We start from the raw sequence: 15845 nt of genomic DNA on the forward strand, positions 1-15845 counted from the left end.
TATTTGTCCCCTTCTCTTTCTGAGCCCTTTGCTACCTTTTGTCCGCATTTACCTCTCATCTCCTTGTCTCAAATGACGTGTTATAGTAACACTGGCTAATTTGAGCCCAGCTGGAGGACCAGTGTTATGTAAACAGAAATGTTGTAGTGCCTCTTGGGGAGATTATAGGCAAGTGCTGATTTGTTATACATTTATCTTTAAAAATTAAAAAAATTCTTATTTTATTTTTATATGTTATTAGGTAATGAATGCTTGCAGATCGTAATCCTCTTTTATTTACTTACATTAAAAAGCCCTAGAAAATGAATACAGTTGTATTTCAGAAGTTGAGGTTTCCTTTAGCCATTTGTTAAAGATTTTAGCTGACTTACTTGGAGTCTGGCATCTACCCCAGGTAAGCAAGAACTTTTGCCCCATCTCTCCTGGGAGGCGCCTGTTTTTCCTTTATTTTGGATTCCTTGGTCATTGTGCATCCCTGGCCCTCTGATGATTTCAACAGAAGTCCTGGTTTTGCTGATTATCTAGCTTTTCTTGTTGTAAGGGTGGGAGTGACTCTGTTTCTAGTTTTCTGTATCCAAAGTGCTTACCTTCATATTTGAAAGATATATTTGTTGGGTAATGTATGCTAGTTTTACATGTTTTTTCTTTCAGTTTTTTAAAGGTGTCTCGCTTGTTTTCTGCTTGCTGAGTTTCTGATCAAGGAGCATGCCGTTGTTCTTGTGTCTGTTTCTCTAAATGCAGTGTGCTCTGGCTGCTTTTTAAGGTTTTCTCTCTATCTCTCGATTTCAGGGATTTGGTTGTGATGGACTGTAGCATAGTTAGGCTTATTCAGCTTGAGGTTCGTTAAGATCCTTAGATTGCGGGATTTATAGTTTTCATCGAATTTGGAAACATTTGGCCATTACCTCTTCAAATATTTTTTCTGACCTCTCCCCCTTTTTAAAAAAAATTCTTGTCCTTCCCCTACACGTATGTTAGATGGCTTGTTACTTCTCTTAGGTCAATGATGTTCCTTTTTTTTCAGACTTTTTCTGTATGTGCTTCATTTTGAATAATTATTTTGTCTGTAAATTTATTGATCTTTTCTTCTTCATTAACTCATTTGCTGTTAATCCCATCCAGTGCTTTTTTTTTTCATTGTACATATTTTATTTTTTCATCTCTAGACATTCCATTTGGGGCTGATTTAATATCTTCCATTTCCCTCTTTGTCATGCTCATGTTTTACTCTACCCTTTTGAGTATACGGAGCATGTTTATAATAACTGGTCCTTGTCTGCTGACTCTGTTATCTCTGTCGTTTCTGTCTGTGAATGTTGATTGAGTTTTCTCCTGGCATTGAGTCATATTTTCCTGTTTCTTTGTGTGATTCGTAATACTTGGTTGGGTGCCGGGCTTTGTAAATTTGAGGTACTTTTAAAAACAGTGTTGGATTTGGTTCTGTCATGCACTTAAATTCCTGGGGGTCAGCTGGATCCTTTCAGGGCTTGGTTTTAGGCTTTTTTAGTGCAGGTTTGAAGCAGCCTTTCACCCAGGGCTAATTTAGCCCCACTGCTTTGGTGTGACCCTTCTGAGGATTCTACCAAATGCCCAGGTATTATGAGTTCTCTCTACCCTAGCTGGTGGGGACCATGGAAGTTCTGGGAGTTATTAGACTGACTGCTTTACGGTGCTTCTTTCCTGGACTTATGAGATTAGTCCTTAACCAAAGACTTTGGGGTAGAGGAGTGAGTTCCCTCTGCAGAAATCCGGGACACTCTCTGTGTAGTTCTCTCCTTTCCCACACTATGTCCCTCACATGTAGCTGCCAGGCCCTCCTGAACTTAGATCTCTGTCTTCCCATCGGCGGGAAAAACTCCCATGCTGTTTGTGTCCCTGCCTCCGTGCTGTGGTCTGGAAACAGCCCTCCAGGCAGTGAGCTGGAGGGATCCTACAGCTCCTGCCCTTGTTCCTCTTTTCTTAGCAGTCAGTTGTGTGTTGCCCATTGTCTGGTGTCTGGAAACAGTTGCTAAATATATTTTGTCCACTTTTCTGGCAGTTTATGGTGGAAGTGCAGTTCCCATAACAGTTCTTTGATGAGTAGAAGCATCTCTGTATACACTTAAAAATTTGTAGTATGGAAAATTTTAATCATATACAAAACTAGGCAGAACAGTAGACTTTCAGCAGTTATCAGCTCATGGCTGATATCCCATCCACTTATATCCCATCTACTTTCCCCCTTCTTGTATTATGTTGAAGCAAATTCCAGATATTACATCCTTTCAACTCTAAATATTTCAGTACGGATCTCTAAAATGTAAGGATTAATTTAAAAAATACATGACCACAATGCCATTATTACACCTAAAAAAATTAACAATAATTCTTTAAAATCAACATATATCTCTGTAGTCAGTGTTGAGATTCTCATAGTTATCTCATGAAGTCATAATCTTTTTTCATGTAGTTTGTTCATGTGAATCAAGGTCCAGATAAAGCCCCCCCATCGTGCTTGGTTGGTATGTGTCTCTTTAGGGTCTTTTTTAATATGTAGAGATTCCTAGTCCCACTCTTTTTTTTTTTTTTTTTTTTTTTTTTATGCGTTACGCGGGCCTCTCACTGTTGTGGCCTCTCCCGCTGCGGAGGACAGGCTCCGGACGCGCAGGCTCAGCGGCCATGGCTCACGGGCCCAGCCGCTCCGCGGCATGTGGGATCCTCCCAGACCGGGGCACGAACCCGTGTCCCCTGCATCGGCAGGCGGACTCTCAACCACTGCGCCACCAGGGAAGCCCCCCTAGTCCCACTCTTTTTTTATTTTTTTCTTGTAATTTATTTGTTGAAGAAATGAATCTGGGAGAAATGGTCTGGATTTTGCTGATTGTATCCTTTTGTATCCTCTGTATTTCCTATAAATTGGCAGCTGTATCCAGTAAACTGGCAGTTTGCTTATTTATGCATTTTTTCATTTAACTTTTTATTTTGAAATAACTTTAGACTGCTAGGGAATTGGTTAAAACAGTACAGAGAGCTCCTATATACCCCTCACTCAGATTCCAGGGGGATCTGAGAAAAACCATAGTGTAATTATCTAAATCAAGAAAATAATAAATCAGTATGAAAATATTGACACAGTACTGTTAACTTATAGACCTTACTTAAATTTTGTAACTTTTCCTCCTATTTCTGTTTTCTGGTCCAGAATCTAACTCAGGATATTACATGTAGTTGTCATGTCTCCTCATCTCATTCTCCTTCAATCTGTGACAATTTTTTTTTTTTCTTCCTTACAACTTTTACCCTTTTGAAGGGTACTGGTCATTGACTATGAATAGTGTCCCTCAGTTTGGGTTTGTGTGATGTTTTGTCATGATTAGATTGATGTCATACATTTCAGACAAGAATACCAGAGAAGTGATATTGACCCCTTATGAAACATTTGAATAATTTTCCCTACTTTTGGTCTTCTGGGTTGTTTTATTGCTGTTAAGCCAGAATTGTGCTTTCAGTGGACATTTCTTTCATGTATTTTTGTAGATTCCAAAATGAACCTGAATGATTTTATCAGTATGGATCCTGAGGTGGGATGGGGAGCCGTCTACTCACTGTCTGAATTTGTACATCGGTTTGGCAGTCAGAACTACTGAACTTGACCTCTGGATGTAGTGCCATGGAGAAATTCTAGGACGTGAACAATCTACCCCTTCATCTGAGACAGCAAACGTTATGATGGTACATTTGGCTTGGAATTATGCTTTCCTCTTTTAATTCAATTGAGTTGAAGCATAAGTGAACAAAAGAATAGATAGAAACAATCTTATTTTGGTATGTCAAGTTGAAACTTGATGTAGTTGCTCAGATATTCCTACTGCTCCTTTGTTAAAAAATGTGAAGACTTATGCCAGTAATTGCTTTTGTTATGATAAATGTGTGGACTTTGTGTCTGTTTTGGATGGTTCATGTCTCTCCAGCTATACTGTAAGCTCCTTGAGGGTAGGGCTGTAGCCCGTTGCTCTGTGAATCTCTAATGCCCATAAAAGGTGCCCGTAAAATGTTTGCTAGTGACTGTGCTGCTGCCTGAAGAGGGCTGACGTTGTGAGCTCAATCAGCAATAAGTATTAGTCTTTCTGGACCATTCATTCTGTTCTTAGCAAAGATTGTAGCCCTCTCAGGCTTAAGTGTTGTTTGGCCTATTTATATATGTTTTTAAATAAAATTGACCTAAATTAATTTTGTTTTGAAGATTTTGTGTCCCTCTTTGATAATCTGGGATACCCAAGAATGTCTCAATTATAGATGGGAACCATTGCTTTAAAATACTTTAATCAGTCTTCCTTCCTGAAGATGTTTTGGAAATTTGGCTTTCATCATATAATTCCAGATAAAAGATGTTTGGCATTAAACCAGCATATAGCACTAGCTCTCATTCACGTCCTCCATGGTTCTGTTGTAAAAATGAGCAGATTTCTTATAACAGGGCTGTGCAAACTTTTGCTCTTAGATGAGTCTTCTGCTTACTCCGAAACTTCCATTCAAATCCTCTGCCTTGTGCTCTGGAGGGACACCTGCAATCATTTCCTCAGGAGTCAGTCAGTTAGTCTAAGGAAAGACCATATATCCATTTGGCTCGGCTGACCTGGAAGATGCTGGGAGAAAGTGAATCAACTTTGGTAAGAGGAATACAAATACAATCTAAATTATTTTTATAATTTAGAGTTAAATACAGACCCTAAACTTAGATAACTTTGTTGAGTTTCAGATGGTCATTTAAAAAGTATGTGACTACACTAAAGAAGATAGATTTTGGCAGGTTGTACCACAGAAATACTTTGCCCTGAGCAAAAGGAATTCAGAGACCCCAAAGGATTGTGATCTGATTTACAAATTGCATTTTTTGGAGCTTTGTTTTTTGTTTTTTTTTTTTCCCCTGCCAATTTATGAGCAGTTCCCAATCTGGTATTCAAAATTATGTCTAGTGCAGACCAGTCAGACAATCTTGTGTGTGTAAGTTTGAATTTTCCAGCCACCTTGCCTTGAAATTGAAAACCCCCTACTTCTAACCAGTGTGATGAGCAAGGTTTATAGTTATGTTAACATATCCAGTGGCTGTTGTCATGACTTGTTAGAAGCAATAGAGGACATCTGTTATTTCTACCTACCACTCCTACAGTACCCTTTGGGGAACTCTTCTTTGTGTATATCATATATCGTATATAGTCCTAGTGGCCCATAAATAGAGGCATGTAGCATAAAACCGGGCCAGGCTTAGACCCCACCCCTGGACAAGTCTAGGAATAGCCTGTCACAGTGTTCTCTGGAATTGCTGTATTGACATTAAGAGAGGATAATTCTCTGTCCATCAGGACTGCTGGGCTAGGGCCACTGGGAGTTTGGGGCTGCTGGTGGGTATCTTGACTGCCACAGAAGAAAGGCCTGCCTGCATAATGCACCCGAGCAGAGCGGGAGCCCCAAGGACATTTCTGAGTGCCTGGATCTTTCTTTGCTTCAAACCAACCCCAATTTCGAACTTGCCAGTTATACAAACCAGTGGGTTCCTTTTTCTCTTCAGTTTGTGTGAGTTGGATCGCTGTCATTTTTAACTGAAATGTAAGCTCCCTTGCAAGATTTTTCTTCAGAATTGTTGATTTTATCAGGAACTGTTTCTTTTGTCTCTCTGTGCTTAATTTTTCTCTGAGGTCAGGTTTGCCTCTCTTTATACTCAGTGTGTGTGAGAGAACTGAATAAATACTGATAAATGCTGTTTGGAAAGAGGAACTTTCAAGAAAAGCAGGGGACTAAAATAGAATTTGTAGTTGACTATGAAAATAAGAGAAATAAGGTATCTCTGAGAATCTGACGGGAAAGCAAATACACAATATAAAATGGCTCCCAGGTCAATAGAACTGACCGTACCTGATTGTGGGTATTACCGTGGCTTTTACAAGTGATTGTGTCTTTCAGAGGAAGGGTTTGTTAGCAGTGGAAGTAAAGACAAACGCTTTTTTGTGTGTGGTTTTTCTCAGTTTAATTTTTAATTATTTAAAAATAGATGGCACATGCATATGGTACAAACGCAAAAGATATAAAAAGGTATATAGTGAAAAGTACTCTTTCCTCCCGTTCTTACCTTCAGTTTTCTGATTTCCCTACCCAGAAACAGCCTGTTTTCAGTTTCTTTTCTATCCTTACAGGAATTTTTTTATGCCCATGGAAGCATATAGCATTATGTATTAAATTCTGGGGGTTTTTTCTTCCCACAAATGGTAACACTCTAAAAGTATTGTTCTGCATTTTACTTTTTAAAGTTAATATATTTGGATATTTTCCAATCAGTACATGTTGAATTTCCTCTCTCCTTTTAAGGGGGGATACACTGTAGTTTGTGGTGTGCATGGTCCATAATTGAGCAGTCCTGAAGTTGTTGTAGTCTTTTGGTATGACCCCCCCCAAAAAAAAAGTTTCCAGGAGTATTTTTGGCCATGTGTCTTTATAACAATTTCTGAGATAAATTTTGGAGGTGTAGACTGCTAATTGTCTCACTGAATCCATTCTCCTTTTTTTCTAGAAAAAGGGATACAAATGTTTTCTGTAAAGGGCCACACAGTAAATATTTTAGGCTTTGCAGGCTATAAGGTCTCTGCTGTAGCTGCTCAACTCGGACTTTGTAGCTGGTAAGCAGCCATGGACAATATGTAAATGAATGGATGCGGCTGGGCTCCAGGAAAACTTTGTTTATAAAATGTGGGGGCTTGAGGATTTGACCCCTGGGCTACAGTTTGCTGTCCCTTGTTTCAGAGTCACAGAGGTGCAGCTGGCCTTGTGGCTGCTCTGCCAGAGACTACATTTCCCAGTGTCCTTTGCAGCTAGGTATAGCCATGTGACCAGGCTCTCACCGTAGGAATGTAAGGGGAGGGATGTGTGTCACTTACAGGGCTGACTTGTGGGACGTTCCCCACCCAGTCCTTCATACCTCTCCCCCCTTTCCTACTGGGTGGTATGATGGTGACTAGAATGACCTTGGAAGCCACCCACTGAAGATGGCCGAGCCACCATCAACCTGGGTTCCTGAATGACCCTATGGAGCTGAGCTGCAGGCCTGCCTGAAAAGCATATTGTAGAACCGTTCCATAAGAGACACACTTGTGTATTTTTTTAAGTCACAGAGTCATTGGTGAGTCTTTAGCCCACCCCAGTTAATACAGTGCCCTTTCAGGACTTGTCACAGGGTATTTCCACTGGGTTGGAAATGAGACTTTGTGATGTTCCATGTGGAGTTGATCCGCGGTGTTCTCGTGCAAGCTGCCCCTTAAGTGTCCTGGAGTGTTTGTGGGATTATTGCCCTTTGCAGAATGTTCAGGAACACCGAACGCAGATATCCATCCATACCACTTATTTTGCATGAGGTTCGAGAGCCTTGTGGGAAAGAAGCCAAATGAATCCTGTCCTCATTTACAGTTCAGACATGTGTGGGCCTGTCTGATGGACTAGGGGTCCTCAGAGCTATCCTAGCTAGAGGAGAGGAAAACAGATTCCTGAGGGAAAATCACTCTTAAGTGAGGAAGACACCTGGCTGAGTGGACCAGACCTGGCAACGAGCCCTGGTGGTTAGAGGGACCACTGGTGGAAGGTACAGTGTGAGGTGTGCTTCCTCATTGTTCACCCTTCGTGCGGTGCACCCCTTTACTTGCTCTCTCACCCTCTTGAAAGCCCTGTCCTCTGGGAATGAAGGGAAAGAACTGTGTCACTAGGGGCCCAACACGGCTCTGTGGGAACCTTGCAAGTAGCTGGTCTTGGGCATCAAAGGAGAACAGTGGAGGCCAGTGGCCTGAGAGGTTGGAATTCTGGTGGTTGAGTGGTTGTCTCAGAGCAACGGAGCAGAGGCATGATAAAGCCTGAAGGCTGTGGCTCTGATTTTCTGTGAATCCCCATTTCATCAGGACTGTTTTTTGGTTGCTGTTGAATTCAAATAAACATTTACTGAGCCTATGTTAAATGGGGGCATGGTTAAGAGAGGCACCTCTTCTGTCTGTGTACAATTCCTGCCACTCTGTTTATCCTCATATGTCTCACTATTCTTGTACCGTTATTCAAACTCCTATAACGGAATGGTAACCTTGTTCAGAAGCTCAGAATCTTCTTAGAAAGTTGTTAGTAGAGTGATGGTCACAGCTAGTGGAGAATCTGCTTCATTTTCTGAAAAAAACAAAACACTGAGCTGGACTTGTTGCTTCCCATGAAGATGCTGGGCTCATCTGGGGCTTCAGTCATAGGCTTTTTAGAAAAACCAGCAATGACGTCTTCTTTACTCCGAAGTTCTTTACTCCAATCTTCACTCCAAAAGTTCTCTGTGGGAAGAGAGTGATAATCAACGGTGGCCTCAGTGACTTCTTCCTCAGAGCTCAGGGTGTGTAATTTCACCTCAGTAGATAAAGCGAAAGTCTGCACGTTCTCCAAATACAAGTCAGTGGTAGTTTCTTCATCTTCAGTGAAGCCTGCCTTGATCAGTGGTCAAGGCTGGTCGGTCAGTGGTCGACTCCAGGTGTGTGATGAATTCCGGGAGTCGTGTGGGGTTGGGCACAGCCAGGGTGAACCCGGCAGAAGGGAGGAGGGCCTTCCTGAGCAGGATGCTGATGCCAGCGGGGAGCACGGGGGCTTGTGAAGGCGAGGAGGCTGAGCGTGTCTCCATCTCATCAGGACTTCGAAGTAGAGAATGACCTTATATAGGATTCACAAGCTAGTGGGGGGCTTGCGTACATTCAGTTTATAATAGCAAGCACCCCTGACAATTCATAGACGTTCTTGGTGAAGAATGCTTATTAAAAAGCTGGACTTAATTTTGGTGAATATGTGCTTAAATCATGAAGAGTTGGGATTACTGTAAAAGTGAAAAGTTTGTACTCACTGGTGGTTGGAAGCCTGGGACATACCAGGTACTTACCATTCGGGGAAGGGGACGTCATAGTCATTTGCCTTGAATATATTTGGAGAACAGAGTTAGAAGTTACAGGCAGGTTCCCTCCCTCCCTCCCTCCCTCTATCCACCCACCCAGCATGTATTACATGCCTGCTATTTGCAAAGTTAGGCCCTGATGAATAAGGCAGAACTGTCCTAAGAGGAGACATGCAGAGTGCTCTGGTTCAAGGGACAGAACCTCTGTCCTTTATTAGTATGTCTTTTATTACCTCACTTTCATTAGCATGTAAAGCAGAGGGCCAGCCTTTGAGGAGCCTGTTGTATAGAAATCTTTTGGTAAAGACTTGGTACTTAAAGATTGCACTTTGAACAAATGTATAAGCCAAAATGAAGGACTTTTCTGTAATTATTTAAAAGGATCTTGAAGGAAGAAGTGATTATTGCACAGAACCAGAAAATTTGGGAACACATGAGCATCCCTAGGACCAGAAAGACAAATCCAGCCTGAACCAGAATTATTCACTTAGTTCCCCTAGTTAGGGGTTACCATCAGCTCTTCAGTGAGCAAGAGCTGGAGACTTATGTTAGTACCATTGCCTCTTCTGTGTAGTAGTTAGTTGTAGGTGTATATCAGTAATATATAGTTGAGTCTATAGTACTCATTCTGGAGGCTAGTGACAGTTTCTCTGAGCAAGTCCTTTTGCCACCTTCATAGGACACTGAGTAAAAGAAGCTGTCTAGTTATAACTGCAGTGAGGTGTTCAGGCTGAGTGCTGTAAATATTATAGACCAGCTTCTGATACTCAGTGTGGGCAAAAGGTGCTAAGTAGTCCCCCATACTGCATTATCTTTCAGCATGTGGCACACAGTAGATGCTCAATAAACATTTGCTACATGAACGAATATATATTTATGAGGTTCTCTCAGTGAGTTTCCATTAGCGCTGCTAGTTATAAAATCGATCAAATGATGTGTAGTTGTGCACATAAAACAGCTGCAGCCAGTCGATTAGGTTGAATTTGGTTGTGAGACAACTATTACCACCGTTTTTTGTCTTGGCAGAGAAATGACAGAAATGCGCTGTGGGAGGGCTTCTCTCTCAGCCTATTCTTTTGCCCTTTGTCCCACTGTGCTCCCTCCCAATCCTGTTTGGACATTATTTGTGCCATTTCTAAGAAGAGGATTCAGAAGTGTCCCAACTAATGAGAACATTTTGTCAGGGTATCTACTTCCCTGTGGGCCATGACTGAAGAAACAGAGGGAAGGAACGATACACCATACCCCTGTATTTCACCATGGTGAACTGCAGAGTAAATTTAGCCCCTTGTAATATAGCAAGGGTGCTATGGCTTGAATATTTGTATCCCCCCTACCCCACTCCCCGAATTCATATGGTGTAATCCTAACCCCCAGAGGTGGTGGTATTAGGAGGTGTGTGTGTGTGTGTGTGTGTGTGTGTGTGTGTGTGTGTGTGTGATTAGATTAGGAGGGTGGGGCCCTCATGAATGGGGTTAGTGGTGCTAGTAAAGAGATCCCCCGAAGCTCCTTCTGCTCTGTGAGGACACAACGAGAAGTCTGCGACCTGTGATTTTACCCAACCATGCTGGCACCCTGATTGGACTTGCAGCCTCCAGAACTGTGAGCAATAAATTTCTGTTGCTTATAAGCTACCCAGTCTGTGGTATTTTGTTATAGCAGCCCAAATGGACTAAGACGAAGGGTTCCTAACCTGGAGTCCTAACACACATTGAGTGTGTATATGAGTATATTTTCCTGGAGAGAGGACACATAGCTTGTATTACCTATTTATTCATTTAACAATATTTATTATTATTTTTATCTATTGAGGGCCTACTCTGTAACCTTAGGCTCCAGGTTAGATGCTGATAACTGAAACCAGAATAGCTTTTGCTCTCTTGTAGCTTATAGGCTGATGATGGAGACTGACATCAATCAAAGAATCACACACAGATGGCTGTACAATTGCAACTGTGAAAGTGCTGTCAAGGAATGGTACCAGTTCTATGAGAACCTGTAATGGGGGAAATTAGCTGGTTAAAGGGGGTTGGGAGGCTTCTTGAGGAAGTGTTTTATCCTTTCAAACAAATAGCTCCTACTATGTGCCAAGCACTGTTCCTGTCCTGGTGATTGAGCAGTGAAGAAGACAAGCCCCTGCACTCATAGAGCTCACATTCTGGTGGAGAAGACAGACAATGGACACATACTGTGTGTGGAAGAATGGTTGCTGTTTACCGAATTGGAGAAGATGGTGGGTGGAGCGCTTCTGGGGAGGAAGGTCAGGAGTTTTATTTTGGACAATCTTAAATTTGAGATGCCAGTTCGATGTCTAAGAGGAGATGTCAGATAGGAGTTGGATAAAGGAGACTGGGATTCAGGGCAGATGTTCAGGCTGGGAGTATGAAATGGGGAGACCTCAGTTAAAAGACGGTATTTAAAGGCACAGGACTCAGAAGATCACTGAGAGAATGAGTGTAGACAGAGAAGAAGTAGGGGGACATAGCCCTGGGAGCTTTTACATTTAGAGGTCAGGAGATGAAGAGACACCAGAAGGAGGACAGAGGGAGGGGTTGGTCAGGGAGGGAAGAGAAGACAAGGAAAGCTCAGAGAAGAAAGTGATTCAGCAGGGACAGAGGGCTCTGACACATCAGATGTTGATGATCAGTTGAGTAAGCTGAGGACTGAGATGACCGTTGGCTTCGGCAATGTCTTCAGAGCAAGTTCAGAGGAGTGATGGGGATGAAAGCCTACTTGAAATGGTTCAGGAGGGAAAGGGAAGAAGGAGGCAGAGTGGTATGGTAAAAGGAACAGAGAAGTGGGGCAGTACTGGAGGGGGACATGGGTCAAGGGGGACAGCTCTGAACCTGGCCGTCACCCAGTTCTGCCTTTATAATGAACAAATTTACCATTTCTAGCCCTCCAGAGAGACTTCTAGGGACATCAAAGACCTGTCCTCTAGGCCTGTTGTTCTCATGCAGGGCAAACACTGCTCTGTTCTTGACTAGATCCATCCCTTGGTTCATGCAGCCTTCCTCAGCATTAACATGGAGGAAAGAAAGCTGGATACCCCCAGAGGTATAGTCATCTCTTGGTACCTGTGGGGGATTGTTTCCAGGATCCCCCACGGATACCACGCTCCATGGTTGCTCCCTCATGTAAAATGGCACAATACAGTCGGCTCTCAGTAACCATGGGTTCCACATCAGTGCACTCAACCAACCGTGGATGGTGCAGATTGAAATCCACAAATGCAGAACCTGTGGATAGCGGGCCGGCTGTATTTCATCAATGCAATTCCTATCAAATTACCAATGGCATTCTTCACAGAACTAAAACCAAAAAAAATCTTAAAATTTGTATGGAAACATAGAAGACCCTGAATAGCCAAAGCAATCTTGAGGAAAAAAAATGGAGCTGGAGGGATCAGGCTCCATTACTTCAGACTGTACTACAGAGCTACAGTAATCAAGACAATATGGTACTGGCACAAAAACAGAAATATAGATCAATGGAACAAGATAGAAAGCCCAGAGATAAACCCACGCACCTGTGGTCAACTAATCTATGACAAAGGAGGCAAGAATATACAATGGAGAAAAGACAGTCTCTTCAATAAGTGGTGCTGGGAAAACTGGACAGCTACATGTAAAAGAATGAAATTAGAACACTCCCTAACACCATAGACAAAAATAAACTCAAAATGGATTAAAGACCTAAATGTAAGGCCAGACACTATCAAACTCTTAGAGGAAAACAGGAAGAACCCTCTCTGACATAAATTACAGCGAGATCTTTTTTGACCCATCTTTTAGAGTAATGGAAATAAAAATAAGCAAATGGGACCTAATGAAACTTAAAAGCTTTTCCACAGCAAAGGAAACCATAAGATGAAAAGACAACCTTCAGAATGGGAGAAAATATTTGTGAACGAATCAACAGACAAAGGATTAATCTCCAAAATTTACAAGCAGCTCATGCAGCTCAGTATCAAAAAAACAACCCAATCCAAAAATGGGCAGAAGACCTAAATAGACATTTCTCCAAAGAAGATATACAGGTGGCCAACAAACGCATGAAAGGATGGTCAACATCACTAATCATTAGAGAAATGCAAATCAAAACTACAATGAGATATCACCTCACACTGGTCAGAATGGCCATCATCAAAAAATCTACAAACAGCAAATGCTGGAGAGGGTGTGGAGAAAAGGGAACCCTCTTGCACTGTTGGTGGGAATGTAAATTGATACAGCCACTATGGAGAACAGTATGGAGGTTCCTTAAAAAACTAAAAATAGAACTACCATATGACCCAGCAATCCCACTACTGGGCATATATCCAGAGAAAACCATAACGCAGTGGTTGAGAGTCCGCCTGCCGATGCAGGGGACACGGGTTCGTGCCCCGGTCTGGGAAGATGCCACGTGCTGCAGAGCAGCTGGGCCCATGAGCCATGGCTGCTGAGCCTGCGTGTCTGGAGCCTGTGCTCCGCAATGGGAGAGGCCACAACAGTGAGAGGCCCGCGTACCAAAAAAAAAAAAAAAAAAGACACATGCACCCCAGTGTTCATTGCAGCACTATTTACGATAGCCATGTCATGGAAGCAACCTAGATGCCCATTGACAGGCGAATGGATAAAGAAGATGTGGTACATGTATACAATGGAATATTACTCAGCCATAAAAAATGGGTCATTTGTAGAGACACAGATGAACCTAGAGGCTGTCATACAGAGTGAAGTAAGTCAGAGAAAAACATACCGTCTATTAATGCATATATGTGGAATTTAGAAAAATGGTACAGGTGAACCTGTTTGCAAGGCAGAAATAGAGACACAGATGTAGAGAACAAATGCATGGACACCAAGGGCGGAAAAGGTAGCGGGATGAATTGGGAGATTGGGATTGACATATATACACTAGTATGAATAAAATAGATGACTAATGAGAACCTGCTGTATAGCACAGGGAACTCCACTTCGCTGTATGGTGGAAACTAACACAACATTGTAGAACAACTATACCCCAATTAAAAAAATAAATAAAAATAAGGAAAAAAAAAAGTGCACAGATGTGGAACCGGTGGAGCGTGGGCCGGCTGTGTTTCATCCGGGTCGTGGAGAAGCCTTGCCACCACCACTAATAGGTTCCCTGCTTTTTTCCTTGTCCCCTTCCCACCTTTCAGTGTTTTTTGCACAAAGCAGCCAGAGTGATCTTTTAAAAAATATAAACCAGATCATCTCACTTCCCTTCTTTAAAACCACCAGCATCACCACTTCACACTGGCTTCAACATGTACTTAAGGTAAAATCCACTGTTCTTACTCTGGCCCACAAGGCCCTGCGGGGTCTGATTGGCTGCCTCTGTGATTCCAGCTCCACCACTCCCAGCCATTCCCTGTCCTGCCTCACCTGTGACGTTTCTGTCTCCGAGCAGGATGAATTCATTCCTTCCTTAGGGACCTCACATTCCATTTGCTCTGATTTGACCCTTTCGCCCCGTATTTTCTCTTGGCTGTTAGCTCCCTGACAGGTCAACTAATCCTTCCCTGGTCATGTGTCGGAAGCTGCCTGCCCCAGTCAGCGTCAGGCTACTTCACCACTTCTTTCCTTCATAGCAATTATCACTATCTGAAATGATTTTGTGTATTTATTTGTGTAAAGTCTGTTTTCTATTTCTTTTCACTAGCCTGTGAGCTCTCTCTGCCTTGCCTAGTACAGTGTCTGCCACAGTGTAGGCACTCAACAAACGTGCCTCAAATATTTAATGAAGGAACAATTCCTGTTACTGCAGGGGTCTGGAAGGTCAGGTCTCCTCCCATCCCCCACAGGATCTCTGGGTAATGCTGGTAAAGTGCTGCTAAATTCTTGATCTTTGCATTTTTCCCTTTGACTGGATTCTGTTCTTTTTTCAGATTATACTGTCCTTTTGCAAACAGTACTGTTTAGAAAAGGTATATAATTCTTGTTTAGGTTGTACTGTCCTTTTTCTTTAGCAGTCTCGCAAGCCTCCACTCCAAGCCTTACTATTCTTTTCACCTTTTGGTCTAGAAAGCACATTACAGATGACTTCCAGAGATAGCAGAGATTATCACGAGTTGATTGAATCATTGTCACTGTCACACTCTTGGTGGGTTCCTCACTCTGGTCACCTGTTGCAAACATATTGAAAGCACCTTGTCCTGTGTGTCTGGTCGTGACAGTTGGGGGATCACATTACTTTTTCCTTCCTTCTAAGCTGACCACATAGCCTGGCATCAGAGAAGTAACTATTTCTTTCACCCTCTCAGTCCAAGGAGAGCATGGCTTTCACCATGAGCTACGGCAGGTGTCTGTTAGAGCCAGGCTTTTAATAACATCCATTTGTTATCAAGGGAGCAGTCGTAGCAGAATTTCACTTAGAGTCAGTAGACAATCTTCCCTGTGGTTTCCATGGGGATCTGGTATTTTAGAGGCATTTCTGGGAAGAACATTGAAAAGAAATTGAGGGGCAAAATGTTAATAACGTCACTGTTCTGGCACACACCGTTTCTAGAACCATGGGCAATGGATGAGTCACTTCCCACCCAAGGCCCACAGGGTGCAGAGCTGTGTGTGACCTCCTCAGGGCCAGGTGTGGAGGAGACCTAGTGCCTGCACTCAGAATACAGGAAAAATCAGATTTGAGTCCTTAGTCCCCATTGTAGCTGTGCTTTTGTTAGTCACTTGCTGTGTGACCTTGAGAAAGTCACTTAACCTCTCTGGGCCTTCATTGCTTCACTTAAGAAAGAGTTATTTTTTTAAAAAAAAAAAAGTTATTTTGAGGCTCAGGTGAGATTGTGTGTGTGTGTCTGAGAGAGAGAGAGGGAATTTTTCATAACTCTGAAAGGTAACGTGTTTTGAATAGCTAACACTTACTGTGTGCCTAGTAGGTGCTAGATAGCCCTTCTAAGTCC

At 42.5% G+C, this 15845-nt stretch overlaps 1 protein-coding gene across 5 annotated transcripts in view; it reads left to right on the top strand.

The window, feature by feature from the left end:
- The window catches only part of WDYHV1 (WDYHV motif containing 1), an 80152-nt gene that overhangs the window by 9937 nt on the left and 54370 nt on the right, over positions 1-15845 (top strand). The window contains exon 6 of one of the 5 annotated variants that reach the window (XM_032609432.1): positions 9956-10658. The exons of 3 other annotated variants lie outside the window; for them this stretch is intronic. In XM_032609432.1, coding sequence (XP_032465323.1) covers positions 9956-9963 — 8 coding nt within the window. In that variant the 3' untranslated portion in view covers positions 9964-10658. Of the gene's footprint in view, positions 1-3516; positions 4206-9955; positions 10659-15845 lie in introns of those variants that run through there. One more of the 5 variants, XM_032609427.1, reaches the window with a different exon arrangement.

The sequence above is a fragment of the Phocoena sinus genome, chromosome 17 (assembly GCF_008692025.1).
Source record: "Phocoena sinus isolate mPhoSin1 chromosome 17, mPhoSin1.pri, whole genome shotgun sequence".
NCBI classification, from domain to species: Eukaryota; Metazoa; Chordata; class Mammalia; order Artiodactyla; family Phocoenidae; genus Phocoena; species Phocoena sinus.